Source organism: Hyperolius riggenbachi, chromosome 4 (genome assembly GCF_040937935.1).
Source record: "Hyperolius riggenbachi isolate aHypRig1 chromosome 4, aHypRig1.pri, whole genome shotgun sequence".
In the NCBI taxonomy this organism is placed as follows: Eukaryota; Metazoa; Chordata; class Amphibia; order Anura; family Hyperoliidae; genus Hyperolius; species Hyperolius riggenbachi.
Genome location: NC_090649.1, coordinates 70,733,114 through 70,750,420, shown reverse-complemented (window position 1 = coordinate 70,750,420; position 17,307 = coordinate 70,733,114). Strand labels below are relative to the sequence as shown.

At 46.0% G+C, this 17,307-nt stretch overlaps 1 protein-coding gene across 1 annotated transcript in view; it reads left to right on the top strand.

Annotated features, from left to right (window-relative positions):
• TNFRSF21 (TNF receptor superfamily member 21) overlaps window positions 1-17,307 on the top strand; it is a 142,320-nt gene that overhangs the window by 86,339 nt on the left and 38,674 nt on the right. The window contains exon 4 of the mRNA XM_068280201.1: window positions 4,107-4,372. Coding sequence (XP_068136302.1) covers window positions 4,107-4,372 — 266 coding nt within the window. The remainder of the gene's footprint in view (window positions 1-4,106; window positions 4,373-17,307) is intronic.

The following is a 17,307-nucleotide window of genomic DNA, read 5'->3' as shown; positions in this document are numbered from 1 at the left end:
TAGACTCCAACTAGTGGAAGGGATTAGATCAGGGATGTCGAACTCCAGGCCTCAAGGGCCAAGGTCCTCTGACATATTTGGCACCACTCAAATAAATTAATTGGTTCAGGAAAGGTGCGGTTTATCAAGCAGAACACATTGGTCCATTTCTGAGTCCATCCTAAACACTGGCATGGATATGGCCCTCGAGGAAGGGAGTTTGATACCTCTGGATTAGACTGTGAGGCCTTCGAGAAAGTAGAATTGTTCACTAAAAATTGTACTGATACTGGGCACCTGCAAGGACACAGTAAGAAGCCTCATGAATTAAATGTGCTTGTCAAGCTGCAAGTAATACTGTATCTAGCCTCATGCTCTGTTTGGGTTTAGCTGGTAGGGGACTATTTGATTTCAAAAGCAGGAAGAACAATAGAAACCAGACTACATTCCCCAGCATGCACTGTGGTACAAAAACCATGTGGCTGAAGGTGGTGATAAGGATGGAAACTGCACACTTGTTTCTTTAGCAGCAAAGTTCACCATCCGCCTCATGCATGCTTTATGTATCGGGCAGGGGGTGGAGCTTGTTTCAGTCACTATGCTGGCACAGCCTGCTGTAGCATTTTAGTTCATGGGAAGTACTATGGGAAGTGAGAAGTAGTATTTCAAGACCTTTCTTCCTGAACAGGAAGCCAGCAAATGGAGCGATTGTTGCATATATATAGTTGAGTGTACAGCTGTAGGCAAGCACAGACTTTTAAAATTTAAAATTTAGTGCCCAAAGTGGTAATTATAATTGATATTAGACCAGGCATGGGCAAACTTGGCCCTCCAGCTGTTAACGAACTACACGTCCCACAATGCATTTGCCTTTATGAGTCTTGACTGTGGCTGTAAGACTCCTGCAATGCATTGTGGGACTTGTAGTTTCTTAACAGCTGGAGGGCCAAATTTGCCCATGCCTGTATTAGATGCATGCTTTTAAAAGTGTAATAACTTGAATATTGAGTTTGGTTGTGCTTAAACGCTCCTATCTAATGATGTGACAATAATGCCACATAAAGCACCCCTGTTGTGTTGTAGAAGGCTATGAACACTCCTTCTGGCTCTAAATGAGAGTACTATGATGCAGGGCTGTCGAGTTGGTACAAAATTCATCCGACTCCGCAATTTATGAAACCTCCAACTCCAGGTACCCAAAATAGCTCAGACGACTCAACTCCGACTCCACAGCCCTTGCAGGGCTATGGAGTCGGTACAAAAATCATTTGACTCCAACTCCGACGCCTCAGTTTTTGAAACCAATGACTCAGACTCCAGGTACCCAAAAATTGCTGCTACTTCCTGACTCCCAACTCCACAGCCCTGCTATGATGTCAGTAGTAACATAATGCCCCATTGACCCGATATTGAGAGGGCGTGTCCCAGACTGCTTTTGGTCACATGGTAGTCTCCAGGGCCAGGGGAACAGGGGCAGCAACTGTTATGTGACCACACCTTCTGCAGCAAGATGCAGGTATTGATTGCTTATGACTGAGATGGAAAAGGATGTAGAAATTCCATGAATTGACCTTTTCCCCAAGTGATTGCACACACTCCCTGCTTGGCACCTGTCTGTCGCTTTGTTTTTATCCTCTGGCACACAATATCACTTCAAGGTTGTTGTCAAACAGACAGAATAGATCACAGTCACACTGCTATTTACTTAATTGGATGAATGTGTCCTAACACGGGCAGATTGCCAAGCAATAATGAGCTCTGGTACAGGCTTAAGCCAGCACTGTAGGCCGAGAGACTTTATTTTGCAGAAGGCTCATGAGAGGAATGTAGAGTGAGGATGGACGTCTGTCACTGAGGTGGGTATTTGGGGCTGTCGTACTATTCTCCAAGACACAGAACATATTGCGCTTTTCTCATGGCGGACACAAAGCGCTTGAGCTGCAGCCGTTAGGGCGTGCTCAGTAGGCAGAGGCAGTGTTAGGGAGTTTTGCCCAAGGACCCCTTACTGAATAGGCAATGGTAGGGGGTGAAGAATTACACCCTAAAGGAAGAAGCACAGAGACAACGGGAGCCCACTCGGGCAGCCGCTTAATCAAGCTCCTCCCATCGGGCCACCTGTATAGGTTCATCCCCTGCAGAACTAACAGAAACAGGGGCACTTTTTTCCCTCAGGTTGTCCACTTGCTGAGCTCCAGCCCTCCTTTATCAGCCCCGCCATCCTGCGACACTCTCATACCTTAGACAATCCTTCGCTTTCCCAGTGCTGCTAAATGCTGTCAAATGCTGCTTAAATTGTACATCTTCTTGCTGTAAAGTAATGTATGTCTGTACAATTGAAATGCAGTGTTTGTTAGTTGCTGTTTTCCTTGTACTGTTGCCCAAGCCATGTGATCCGCAAACAGTTCTGGGTACATACAAGGTCCTTGGTGAAAATAAAGTTATTCTAATAAAGTGATTCTGATTCTGGACTAGTCCAAAACTTGTCAGATTTTCACTACCTACTGTAAGTGACAGCAACATGGGGAAAAAGTATTTATAGCGCATATTATTACTCTGGGAGAATTCTACATTGTATATATGTATTTTAAATGTTACAATTTTCATTTAGTGTCTAAAAAGAAAGAGCAAAACCTGTTGGAATAGTTTTGTTTAACCTTTTAGCAGCCAAATGAAGTACAACTTTATTTGGCTGCAGGGTCAAATTTTCCCTGCCCAGCATAGAAAGCCACAGGTGCCCCTTAGTATTAGGTAACAAGAAGTACCCTCAATATTAAGCAGCTTGAGGTGCCCCCAAGTATTAGGTAACTTGAGATGCCCCCAGCTGAAGGGAGATCCCGTGAGGGGAATACAGAGAACCGAGTGCATCACCTCCCATTTACGCACTTCTTGGGTTTCTGTAGAGGGAGGGAGGCACTCAGGGAGTGCAGTGAGCCGCCCTTCCATCATCAGGCGCCTGTAGGCACGTGCCTACAGTGCCTTATGGTAAATCCGGCCCTGAGACCATGTCAGTGTTGCAGTGCCACCTGCTGGTGGAAGAGGAGCGATAGAAGATTCTCTTCTATCACCCCTCTTCCACCACCAGGTGGCGCTGTAACGCGGACACCGTCTCTTTTAGATCCTGATCACGTCATATCATGTGATCGATCGGGACCCAGAAGTCATGGAGGAAATTCAAGGCCGCTGGTGGAGGAACAGGAGAAGCCGTCTGGGAAAGATAAATATAACTGCTCCCTGCAGCTTGCTTGTTTGGTTGCATTAGGCAGAGGGGTGATTTACATATTATGCCATCCAGGCAGTTACACACTCAGGAAAAGTGTATACAATGTTTCAATCCCTTCAGCATCAGTGTCTCAGATTACAGCCTTGTATACACTTGCTAAAGCTGGCCACTAACGGTCCAATTTCTAGCGAAAAATCGTTCGAGCGATCAGAAATTCTGATCGGATTGGTTGTAAATAATCTCCATTGGTGGACACAATCGATTATGAATGAGTGAAAAAAATGTCGCCTGAATGAATTTTCGTCGAACGAAAATTTGGATTTTCTTGGTGGTCATGATAGATAGGAAGCAATGATTGTTGATGGTGTAGTGAAGGATTTTTCGTCCGATCAGAATTTCTGATCGCTCAAACGATTTTTCGCTAGAAATCGCACCGTTAGTGGCCAGCTTAACGCTGAAGGAATTGAAACAGTGTATACACTTGCTGATGCTGAAGGGATTGAAACATTGTAACATTTTCCTGTGTATGTAACTGCCTGGAAAGCATAGTCAGTACCTGCAGAGGTATAAAGTACACAGCAGTTTCAAACAAAATATTTTGTTTGAAACTGCTAACAGGTTAATGTGGAATTAGTAACCACTTACGCCAGCTTGAGATGCGTTATCTGTGATTGCTGAAGGCTGGTTGTAAGAGGAATGAATAAAGCTGATCTCATATACTTAGACTGGCCTTTTTCTTGCTGTACACGAGGACTGCAGAAGAGGATGGGGCCGTGCCCTGGCTTGAGGTGACCTGTTTGAGATCTACTCACTGGTATTTGTGACTTTCATGATGGAATTCTGCATGGATGTTTTTGCTATCATGTTTCCAGGCCTCGGCACTGACCGTTTTGCCTTATCTCCGCAGGTATTGACATTCTCAAGCTGGTGGCAGCTCAGGTTGGCAGCCAGTGGCAAGATATCTACCTGTTCCTGTGCAATGCCAATGAGCTTGAAGTGGCGGCCTTTTCCAATGGCTACACGGCTGACCATGAGCGGGCCTATGCAGCCTTACAGCAGTGGACTATCCAAGGCCCGGAAGCCAGCCTGGCCAAACTCATCAGTGCTTTGCGGCAGCACCGGAGGAACGACGTGGTGGAGAAGATACGCGGCCTCATGGAGGACTCTGTGCAGGTAAGCCGTCTCCTTTTACGCTTTGTTTGTAAAAGAGGAATCTCACCCCATGCCAAATAAATCATGCTGCGGAGTTAATGTGTTTTACGTTCTTAAATGCCTGAAGTCCTGAGGCGTAACTCCAAATCATGGGGCCCCCAAGCATAACTGATTTTGGCCCCACAATTTCTCCCTTGCCTTCACTTGGTGACCCTCACAGCATAGGAGCCCATCTCACCAGGGTCATAAAACAAGTGATCTTCACACCCAAAACATGTGTAGCCACAAAACACCTGATCTGGAGTATCAGAGGGAGGGAAGGATAGTAGTTGGGGCCCTCCCACACCTCTGGGCCCCCCTGCAGTCACAAGGGCTGCTCCCCTGTAGTTACTCCTGCTAAAGTCCTTTAACCCCCATGACGTTATGATTCTTTCCGGATTTTAGGGTCTGAAAGCGCACCCTTTCAGACCCTAAAACCTAGAAAAAAATCATGCTGCCGGGAGATCTGCAGCAGTTCTACAAGCACTCACCTCCCTGGCTCCAGTGCTGCAGTTCTGCACCCAGTCTCCGGGTGGCGCTGCAACTCTAAAGTGAAATTGCTGACTGTCTTCCAGCCGTCCTCGTACAGGGAGGGGAGCGTGGCTGGAAGAGGAAGTGTCCCGGCTGGCAGCATAGGGGTCACAGCGAATTGACCTAAATATGCAACTTACAGGTACAGTGTTCTCCCCAGAATTTTTTTCCAGCCGGGTGGCCTGAAATAGTAGCCGGGTGGCATGAAAATGTTGCCGGGTGGGGCAATATAAGAGAATGAAAGGCAGGTGCTTCTGTGCGGAACTCTGCTTACAGCATAGGAGGAGGTGAGACGGTGACAGCGGGGTGCTCATCAAAACTAGCTGGGCGGGGCACCCAGATAAAAGAGCCTTGGGAGAACATTGAGGTATACTTTACGCCTCCTACAAACATAAGAGGAATGTGGCCTGGCAGGGATCCGCTGAAATGGCCTGTAGTAGGCTCTGCAGCCAAATGCTTCAAGAGACATCTGGATGAAAGATCTGCTGAGGCACCTTTGATTGGGCTGTCACACACACACATCCAATTTTTATCTACTGATGACTGGCCAATGTTACCACTTCCATGTAGTATGAGAGCATTATACCTACACAGTCTGTTCACAGTATTCAAAATCTGTTGGCCCTCATGCTACATGGCAGTGATAAAATTGGCCAGTCATCTGCAGATTAAAATATGTAGCCTCAGACTGGCAGTGTGAGCTGGATGGTGTTAAGGGATCTGCCTCTGACACAGGAGACTTGGGTTTGAATCTCGGCTCTGCCTGTTTAGTAAGCCAGCACCTATTCAGTAGGAGACATTAGGCAAGTCTCCATAACAACGCTACTGCCTATAGAGCGTGCCCTAGTGGCTCTGGCGCTTTGAGTTCACCAGGAGAAAAGCGCGATATAAATGTTATTTGTCATGTCAGTGTAACCCATGTAGTTTTGCATGGGTGCTTCTTCACTCAAAGGGGGTCTGTGGAGGGTTTAAAAAACAAAAAATTGACACTTACCTGAGGCTTCTATCGCCCCCCTGCAGCTGTCACGTCCTGTGCCGTCCTCCTACGATCATCCGCTCCCCGACGCCTGTGACACTTATCAGCTGCAGTTGCTGATACTTCTAGAGGAAGTGGCAGTGTTGCTTTTGACAGAGATGGGTGGAGTTGAAGGTTTGACAAACCAAGATCTAGTCACTGAGCTAACCCTGACTACTTACGTCATGCTGTCTTTGTCGTCATGACTACATTTGATGATTGGAGTGGGTTGAGCTTATACAAGAAGGCCGTTTTGGTGACCATTATTGAAGGACTGTGCATCACAAAAAAAGCTTGTTGTATGTTTTGTGCTCCTGACGCTGCTTCCTCCGAGGCCTAAAGCGACAGTTGCGTTTTCTGATATACTTTTAGGACAGCAGGAGCGATAGCCCAGAAACTATGCGGGGTCACTGCTATTTTTTAAATGGGGACAACGTTTTCCACAGCAACAAAAATAATAAAAAATAACCACTATAAATGGCAACCATTCTCCTCTTTCTTGGGAGGTAGTTTACACGGTAATATATTTTTTACATCAGGTTTGCTTTAGATAAGGAAAAGAGCACATACAGTTATGCATGTCTTTGTCTCAGCAGTGTAGCAACAGGTCGCGAGTTCAGTCATGTGAGCTGGTAACACCTGTCAATTTTCACACGTTATGGTGATTGGTTTGTCCCTGTAGAGGTCCGGACAACAGGTTACTGAACTAGTGAACAAATTGCCCACCTAGACATAATTGCTGGAGAATTTTGCACAAATCTTTTGAGAAAGCCACATACAGCTGGCTAAATGTCTTATATATTACTTAAAGTCCAGGCTGTGCAAACATGCTTTCAGTAGGTATTCTTGAGCAGAATTCTGCAGGGCAAAAAGGACGAGGTACCCAAGTTGAAATAAAACTCTGTTAAAAACGGATAAAATTTAAAAAGGAAGAGGTGATGTTTTTATATTTATACCAACGCCTTATCCCTTTTGTGCTTCAAAACCTCCTTTTGGAGGGAACCTGGTCCCCAGTTCCTCCCACGTGTGGCTGGTTCCAAGGAGTTACCATTTTCCAGAGATTGACCGCACCAGGAATATACAAGATCACCCAAGTGAAGACTGGGTCAAATTCTCCACCTGTTCACTCGGTTGGTTTCCCTGGATACCTAAAGTATCCTACCTTTGGAGCCACAGCTTTCTGTCATGCTGTCCCTACCCTGTGGAATGCCTTGCCAAGCTTAACCAAGACAGCTCCAGGCCTGGACACGTTTAAATCAAAACGTTTAGTCTGGCATTTATGATCACATAACTTTGTTTTCCTGTACACATCACTATGTACTGATCGGAGACAAGCTTATACGCTTTGGGTCCTATGAGAGAAAAGCACTTTACAAATGTTATCACAAACTTTCTTTGTGAGTACTACTCTTTCTCCACAGCTTTCTTTGTAATGCTGTACTAAATAATTCAGGCTTCTGCTATCTGTGTTTCTGAAGGTGTGTCCTCCTCGTATCCTACCCAGAATTCTGCAGGGGCTTCTTCTCTGTGTTCACGTGCTTGCATAGTTTTTGCGCAGGGCATTCTCCTGCATCCATAACACTTGCTGTTACATTAATTGGATTCTCGCCAAAATTGGCCCTTCACCGCGGTAGATTTATCGGGCTATGATTACGGTAGGAACTTCAGGTTGGTATCAGTGAGTAACATGTCTATGGACTCGGTAAAGCACTGCGGAAGATGTTGTCATACCTTCTAACTTTTTGAGATAAGCAAGAGGTACACTTTGGCACGCCCCTGTCACATCTGTAACCACGCCCCCGCCACACCCCTTGCCATGCATATCACAAAGAATTCAGAATCAAAATATGAAGTTATATCATTCAAACCACACTGGACCTTTCTACCATCATTAGTTTTTCTCCACTTTAACATTTGAAAATAAGAAATATCTGTACATCTGCACATCAGTCCTGAAAGAGGGACAAATGGAGGAGGGGGGGCAAGAGGGATTCGGTTCCCATAGGACTGTCCCCCGAAAGAGGGACAGTTGGGGGCTTTGGCTATGTAATTAATAATCTGCAGAGCTTGCACTCTACATTGCGCTGTGTGCTGGCAGCTGCTTCTTGTGAAGGGCAGGACATAACCCTCAGGCGTCTCCTTCATGCAGTGTCTCTCTGATCAGCAGTGACAGGAGCTCAATTCCTTATACAAGATGCTGAGTTGATTAAGTTGATTAAGAGTTGAATAAACATGAGGCTGAGCTAGATTTAGGCCAAACTGCAGCCTGCCGGTTCAGGAACTCCGGAGTGCTCCTAGCAACCGACCAGGTTCCTGTTTTTTGCTTTTGTTTTTTTAAATTGTGGCACAAATATGATGGATCGGGTCATTTTGGTGCTTCGACTGGCAGGTGTCTCATAGACACCAGTGTTAAAGTGGCCACTAATGATACAATTCTCCGAACGATTGTTAATTTCTGTTCATTCGTATGATGATTCCAATCGAATTGGTTAGGAGATTTTTGTACGTTAGAGGTCCTGGCTGATCATTTTTCAATTGATCATACGAACGATTGGAAACGAACGGTCCTTCAGAGAATTGTATCGTTAGACGCCGCCTTTAAATTTCAGCAATTGGGCGCCCAGCCGGTCATTTGGGTGCCTGATGCGAGTAGTAACCGATCAGCAACTGTATATAATTAAATGATTGTAGCCAATTGGCTACAACTATCGGTAGTTTGTGTGGCCAACTTTTACATCAGTGTTAGACCCTTTTGGGTGGAGGGGTGGTAAGGATAGGCATTAGGAGGTGGTGGTGGTGGGGGGGGGGGTAAGGTTAGGCACTTACAGTCCTGTCATGGCCATAGCTGGTAGCTGGTCCCTGCTCCCTGGTACTTTGTGTTTGCAGTGCGGCCTTGTCATGGCTATAGCTGGGCCCTGCACTGGTAGTTTATGTGTTTGCAGTGTGATCCTGTCATGGCCACAGCTGGGCCTTGCTCTGGTACTTTGTTTGCAGTGCGGTCCTGTCATGGCCAGAGCTGGGCCCTGTCCCCTGGTACTTTGTTTGCAGTGCAGTCCTATTATAGCCTGGCCCTGCCCTGGTACTTTGTGTTTGCAGTGCGCTCCTGTCATGGCCATAGCTGGGCCTTGCTCTGGTACTTTGTGTTTGCAGTGCGGGCCTGTTATGGCCATAGCTGGGCCCTGCTCTGGTACTTTGCGTATGCAGTGTGGTCCTGTCATGGCTATAGCTGGGCCCTGCACTGGTAGTTTGTGAATTTGCAGTGCAGTCCTATCATAGCCATAGCCTGGCCCTTCCCTGGTACTTTGTGTTTGCAGTGCACTCCTGTCATGGCCATAGCTTGGCCCTGCTCTAGTACTTTGTGTTTGCAGTGTGGTCCTGTCATGGCCATAGCTGGGCCTTGCTCTGGTACTTTGTGTTTGCAGTGCGGGCCTGTTATGGCCATAGCTGGGCCTTGCCCTGGTACTTTGTGTTTGCAGTGTGGTCCTGTCATGGCCATAGCTGGGCCTTGCCCTGGTACTTTGTGTTTGCAGTGTGGTCCTGTCATGGCCATACCTGGGCCTTGCCCTGGTACTTTGTGTTTGCAGTGCAGGCCTGTCATGGCCATAGCTAGGCCTTGCCCTGGTACTTTGTGTTTGCAGTGTGGACCTGTCATGGCCATAGCTGGGCCTTGCCCCCGATACTTTGTGTTTGCAGTGCGGGCGGGCCTGTCATGGCCATAGCTGGGCCTTGCCCCGGTACTTTGTTGTTCAGATTATATTGCTCGGGAGTGCTGGGTTTTGCTGAGAGCAGCTCCGCTCTGTGCTCTGAATAATACATGTGGGCTGCTGTGAACTCCTTGTTCCCAGTACTCTGTAATCAAACCTCTCAGCCTTATTCTTAGAACGCACGGCAGCCTTGCCCTGATCCCTCCAGCAGCTAGAGATCAGGACAACATAAATGCTAACCAGAGACTATTCATTAGCGATTGCCCTTGTCGTTATCAGCTCCAGGCCCTTCTATTTTCCCTGATACTATATTCAGGGAGCCTTCAATTGCAGCATTCAACCTTAGGGGTTTTTTTGTTTGTAAGATAGTGCAGACAGATGCCCTGCAGAGCATACACTAGTGGGAAGCCCACAAAACTTACATTACAACTGCTGGTAGAGGCGAAGTATATCGCTGCTGGAGTCCACAAGCAGCAAGAATTCAGTAGTTGCTTCAAACCATCAGTTTCCTCCTACAGCCAGAATATAAGTCATAGGTGGACTTAAAGGACTACTGAAGTGAGAGGGACATGGAGGCTGCCATATTTTTTTCCTTTTAAATACCCGTTGCCTGGCTATCCTGCGGATCTATTTGGCTGCAATAGTGTCTAAATAACACCAGAAACAAGCATGCAGCCAATCTTGTCAGATCTGACAATAATGGTCGAAACACCTGATCTGCTGCTTGCTTGCTCAGGGGCTAGGGCTGAAAGTATTAGAGGCAGAGGGTCAGCAGGATTGCCAGGCAACTGGTATTGCTTAAAAGGAAATTAATATGGCAGCCTCCATATCCCTCTCACTTCAGTTGTCCTTTAAAGCCTTATTTACTCTACTTTATTAGTGTATAGCAAGAAACTATAGCAAGAAACCAGATTCTCAAAAGAATTGCATGCTGTAGTAAGCCGCCACCCACACTGAGCCACCACCCACAACTGGGCTCCCCACACTAAGCCACCGCCCACACGTGCATCGCACGGACTTGCCTGCAGTTGTGCACGCACACCTCAACTGCCACACAAAGCCGCTGCCCAAACTAAGCAGAACCACAGAGGAAAAAAAGGCATGCAAAAAAAAAAGATTCAGAAAAAACTGTAAACCTTATTGAAATATGACAGGTTTACTTTAATAGACTAGTGAGCCTCGATGACATCCTTTCCAGCAGCCACGTGTCGCCCTTGTGGTGTTTGGCCTGTGATGTGACTATTGATCTGTAGTGGCTTCTGCTATGTGAAGGTCTTATTGAACTTTAAAGGGGAACTTCAGCCTAAACAAACATACTGTCATTTAGTTACATTAGTTATGTTAATGAAAATAGATAGGTAATGTAATCTCTTACCTACACTATTTTATAAGAACAGGCAAATGTTTGTAATTTCATGATGGCAGCCATCTTTTTGGTTGAAAGAAGGTGACAGGGAGCATGGGACACAGTTCCAACTGTCCTGTGTGCTTATCACCCCTCCCAGCTGTGCGCACTAGGCTTCAAATCTCAAATTAAAAAATTAAAAAAAAATAATAATTGTACCAAAACAGGAAAATAACATCATCAGAAATCCCATCATGCATTGCACAGCATCAGGGGAAAAATGCCCGGGCAGTTTTATTCTGTGCAGCTAAAAATGAGGCTTGGGTAAGAAAAACAAAGTTCTGCTGCTTTGAAACTGTTAAACACCAAGCCTTTTCAATGCTGCCGAGTAGATTTTTAGTCTGGAGGTTCACTTTAATTAGCATGGTCATGTGACCATTGTTAGATATGGTCATCATGTGACCATTATTAGACATGGTCATGAGACCATTTTTAGACCCTTAGAGAAAACTGCTAAACTTTATTGAGATATGACAGGTTTATTTTAATAGACTAGTGAGTGTCGCTGATATCCTCTCCGGTAAGCCACGTGTTGCTCTTGAGGTGTTTGGCCGTTGATGTGACTATCGAAGGGTTATTTTGGTCCCTGTCCTAGTTTTCTGTCTCGCCATCTCGGTGGTCGGAACCTTTGGGACACAGAAATAGAATTGTTTTCCGCATGCTCCAGAAAGGGGTGGGGGGGGGGGGTTTTACCAAGCAGGTGATTGAACGACCTGCTATCTATAAATACATCGGGCCATTACACATTGCGGTAAACACACCGCGTAAAAGTTTATAAGCAGTGTAGACGTTTCCTGAAATAGGAACTGCTGCCCGGCATGTTTTGTGGGGAAGTGTTATACAGACGAATAGCGTGCCTTCTGCTGCTCGCAACTTGAGTGGGGCTTAAAGCAAACATGAAGTGAAAATAAAGTAATGAGATAAACCATTCTATCTGTATTTCTACTCCTATATTGGACTTTTCTGGACTAACTTTTTCTTAGTACATGTTTAAAAGGCATACATATAAATGGTACTTTGCTCACAGATACAAATATGCTATACATGTATTTATTTTTTGATGTTGCTGTCACTTAAAGGACTGAAGTGAAAAGAACATAGAGGCTGCCATATATTTCCCTTTAAACAATACCAGTTGCCTGGCAGCCCTGCTGATCTATTTGGCTGCAGTAGTGTCTGAATAACACCAGAAACAAGCATGCAGCTAATCTTGTCAGATCTGACAATAATGTCAGAAACAACTGATCTGTATATGTTTGTTCAGGGTCCTCTGCCTCTAATTCTTTGGCTAAAAGAATGCCAAAACCTTGGTTGATTAACATTAGTTAATGAAAATTTGTTAACCTGCTAGGCGGTCTGGACGAGCTCAGCTCGTCCAGTACCGCCGGAGCCTGCCGCTCAGGCCCTGCTGGGCCGATTTGGCTCAAATAAAAAGCAGCACACGCAGCCGGCACTTTGCCAGCCGCGTGTGCTGCCTGATCGCCGCTGCAGCGCGGCGATCCGCCGCATGTAGCGGCGAAAGAGGGTCCCCCCAGCCGCCTGAGCCCAGCGTAGCCGGAACAAAAAGTTCCGGCCAGCGCTAAGGGCTGGATCGGAGGCGGCTGACGTCAGGACGTCGGCTGACGTCCATGACATCACTCCGCTCGTCGCCATGGCGACGAGGTAAGCGAAACACGGAAGGCCGCTCATTGCGGCCTTCCGTGTTACTTCTGGCCGCCGGAGGCGATCAGTAGATCGCCTCCGGAGCGCCCTCTAGTGGGCTTTCATGCAGCCAACTTTCAGTTGGCTGCATGAAATAGTTTTTTTTTTTTATAAAAAAAAACCCTCCCGCAGCCTCCCTGGCGATTTTAATAGATCGCCAGGGAGGTTAAAGGGACACTATGGCGAAAATTGTAAAATTTAAAATGTGCAAACACAGACAAATGAGAAGTACATTTTTTCCAGAATAGAATGAGCCATAAATTACTTTTCTCCTATGTTGCTGTCACTTACAGTAAGTAGTAGAAATCTGACAGAAGCGACAGGTTTTGGACCAGTCCATCTCTTCATATGGGATCCTCAGGGATTTATTTATTTTCAAAAGCACTTAGTGAATGGCAGTTGCTCTGTCCAACTGCCAAAACACTGTGTAGCTAGCAGGGAAGCTGGATAGCATCATTGTTTAAATCCTTTTTAGGGAATATCTTTATAAAGAATAAAAGCCTTGCTGAGAATACCCTATGAAGAGATGGACTAGTCCAGTGATGGCTAACCTTGGCACTCCAGCTGTGGTGGAACTACAAGTCCCATGAGGCATTGCAATACTTTGAGAGCTCTAAGCATAACCCGGGGAGGCAGAGGCATGATGGGATTTGTAGTTTTGTCACAGCTGGAGTGCCGAGGTTAGCCATCTCTGGACTAGTCCAAAACTTGTCACTTCTGTCACAATTCTACTACCTACTGTAAGTGACGGCAACATAGGAGAAAAGTCATTTATGGCTCATTTTACTCTGGAAAAAACGTACTTCTTATTTGTCTGTTTTCACGTATTTTAAATTTTACAATTTTTCGCTGTAGTGCCCCTTTAAGTGATGTTTAAAGATGTCCGGCTACCCGTGATGATCATTCATTTGGAACGACCGTCATGATGGATCACATTGAGATCAATCGTTGAGACAAGTCAATGGGCTTTAGCAAAAAAATTGTTGACCGTTTAAACGGTAGTTTGCATCCTTGTAGAGCTTTGTATGATAGTGTTAGGAGTTTGAACTGGATCCTTTGGGTGATTGGTAGCCAATGGAGGGATTGGCAGAGTGGGGCTGCCTCAGAGGAGCGGGAGGAGAGGTGGATGAGGCGGGCAGCAGAGTTTAGTAGGAAATGGAGAAGTGGCAGTCTGTTTTTTGGCAGGCCAAAGAGTAAGTAGGGTGTTACAGTAAAGCAGGCCATACATTTGTTAGATTAGCAGCAGATAGATCATCTGGATACTACAGAGCAGAGCGAGGATACAGCAGAACAGCTGTAGAAGTAAAGAGGAACGGCGCTCTGAGCTTTCGTAAGTAGTTTTCCGCTGTGCTGTGCAGAATGCTAGTAGTTTCTAGAGAATGCAAAAGGCACCCCCATTACTCTCCTGCTTATAGCCGGTTAGTTGAGTCTACCAGTTGGTAAAGTCCCGCATAACCGGGACTTTACTTTACTAGTCTCCACCTAGATCCATCTGTGTTCTGTACAGCACTATACAGGGCAGGATTTACTTTAAGGCACTATAGGCTTGTGCCTACAGGCACCTGATAATGGCGCCTCCCTCCTTCCCTCCCTATGCAGAGTCCTGAGTGGAGCATAAATGAGGGGCAACTCACCCGGCTCTTGACATTCCACTTACCAGATCTCCCTTCAGCCAGGGGCACCTCTAGCTACCTAATACTTTGGGGCACCTCTAGCTACTTAACCTCCCTGGCGGTAAGCCCGACCTGAGCTCGGGCTGGGAGAGATGAGCAGTCAGCGGTAAGCCCGAGCTCAGGTCGGGCTAAGGAATTCCCTGCTTTTTTGGAGTCCTGCGCGTGATCGCTGCTGCGCAGCGGGACTCCACCATCTCCCCCGGCTCTCCTCCACCTTCCCCAGCCTTTCTTTAGCCATTGCTGGCCGCCGGGATCCCCACAGAGCCGTTCTTGTTCCGGGGACCCGGCGGCCAATCAGAGCGCGGCGTGACGTCACGGGGCGGGACAAAAATTTAAGGTGGCCCTGAAGAGTCGCACAGGGCAGAAGAAAAAATACATAAAAGCCAATCTGCATTTGTATATAGATATTTACTGTATATATATATATATGTATATACTGTGTGTATATACATATATATACTGTATATATATATGTATATACTGTGTGTATATACATATATACTGTGTGTATATGTATGTATGTATATATATATATATATATATATATATATATATATATATACTGTGTGTATATATATATATATTTATATACCATATATTTATATATATATATATATATATATATATATATATATATATATATATATATATATATATATATATATATATATATATTATATATATATATGTGTCTAATTTCTCCTCATTTCTCTATAAACACAAAATTTGATCTCTCCCGTGTCACCTGACTGCCAAGGCAGAGATGGCAGATAAGCTAATTTGAAAAGCACAGAATGACACTATATATAGAAAGAGTTACCATTTTATGTCTGGATTTTCACTACTCCCTGTCTGACTTATTTGTACAGTTTCACAATTTTTAAAGTTTATTCATAAATTTAATTAAATCAACAAATTTGTGTTCCATTCTTCTATTTATATGCAGAATGTCTACCAGACATATTTGGGTGAGTTATGACTGAAAAATTGAAGGCCTAAAATTCTTGCAATAAATGTACCGCTTTTGACTCATAATTCCAGACAGAAATGCACCGCCAGGGAGGTTAATACTGAGGGTTCCTCTTGCTACCTAATACTAAGGGGCACCTGTGGCTACCTACATCGGGTAGGGGAAGTAAGGGACAGGTGACAGTTGGGACAGCCAGCACACTTGCAGTACAGGTTGGCGGGGGAGTTTGGAATGCAAAGTCCGGGTGTCAGAACATCTGTGCCCATAGGCTCCTGTGATGTAAATCCGGGCCTGGCACTATACCAAACTCCAGCACTGAAAGCTACATCCTATTTCCAACACTATTTTTGTGAATTAGGGACAACATTTTCTCCACCCGGGAATGCTTTTGAAATCAAACATTTTCCCTGTTTCGGTAAATGCGGCAGTTCTTTCAGGAACTGTGTCTTAGATCTGAAGGAGGTGAATTCTGGTACACGGACTGAGTGTGTTTTCCTTGCTGTGCTTGCTCTTGGCGGGACAGGATAAGGTGTGGATGTTATGGCTTCATAGGGCCCTGGTGATGTCATGAACACAAATATTGTATTATTATTTCTAGCATGAAGTATATATAGGGCAGCTGAGGCTGTGGTGGCTGACTGTGTTGGTCTGGGTGCGGAAGGTAGCGGGTTGGATCAGTGGCGGGACAGTGTACTGGTTAAGTGCTCTGCCTCTGACACAGAAGACCTGGGTTCAAATCTCAGCTCTACTTATTCGGTAAGGAGTACTTGTGCTAGACTCCCTAACCACTGCTTATAGATCGCACCCTAGTGGCTGCAGCTCAAGCGCTTTGAGTCTGCCAGGAGAAAAGTGCAATATATTTATTTTTTCTTGTTAATAAGCAAAGCAGTTAACGGGACCTGTTGTACTAAAACGACAGTGATAAAAATTGCCATATTCTTCAGAGCAACATGTCCAATGCCAAAAGGATCTATACAGACAGATTTTTAAAGCTGCCATTGCTGAGCTCATTCCAAAATTAAGGCGGATTCAGAACACCTGAGGTGCTCTTTTGGCGTCTTTACCTCAAAGTACAAGGCCTAGTTTATGAAGACTATTTTGCAATGTAGGTTGAATTGCATGGTTACCACACACTTGCTGAGGTGACGAACTTGTCATGGTGCAGAAAGTGGTCCTATTGGTGAAAGTGAACCTTTAGGCCTGGAGCGGACTACAAATTGCAATCGCTATTGCTTTTATTGAGCGTTTTGTAAGCGATTTAACCACTTGCCGACCGCGCACTCATAACACGCGTCGGCAAAGTGGTAGCTGCAGGACCAGCGACGCACATCTGCATCGCTGGCTGCAGGCTAATTAATCAGGAAACAGCCGCTCGCGCGAGTGGCTGCTTCCTGTCAATTCACGGCGGGGAGCTCCATGAATAGCCTGCGGGCCGCCGATCGCAGCTCGCAGGCTTAATGTAAACACAAGCGGAAACAATCCGCCTTGTTTACATTTTTACAACACTGCTAACAGTAGCAGCGTTGTACTAGATCAGCGATCCCCGGCCAATCAGCGGCTGGGGATCGCTGTCACATGACAGGCAGGAGCCTGTTAGAGGCTGCACAGGACAGATCCGTTCCTGTGCAGCCTCCGATCTCTCGGGCAGGGAGGGAGAAGAGGGAGAGGGGGAATCCTGCCGTGGAGGGGGCTTTGAGGTGCCCCCCCCCCCCCCGCCACCCACATGCATGCAGGAGCGATCAGATCCCCCCAGCACATCATCCCCCTAGTGGGGAAAAAAGGGGGGCGATCTGGTCGCTCTGCCTGGTGTTTGATCTGTGCTGGGGGCTGTAGAGCCCACCCAGCACAGATCTTAGAAATCAGCGCTGGTCCTTAAGGGGGGGTAAAGGCTGAGTCCTGAAGTGGTTAATGGGGCGTT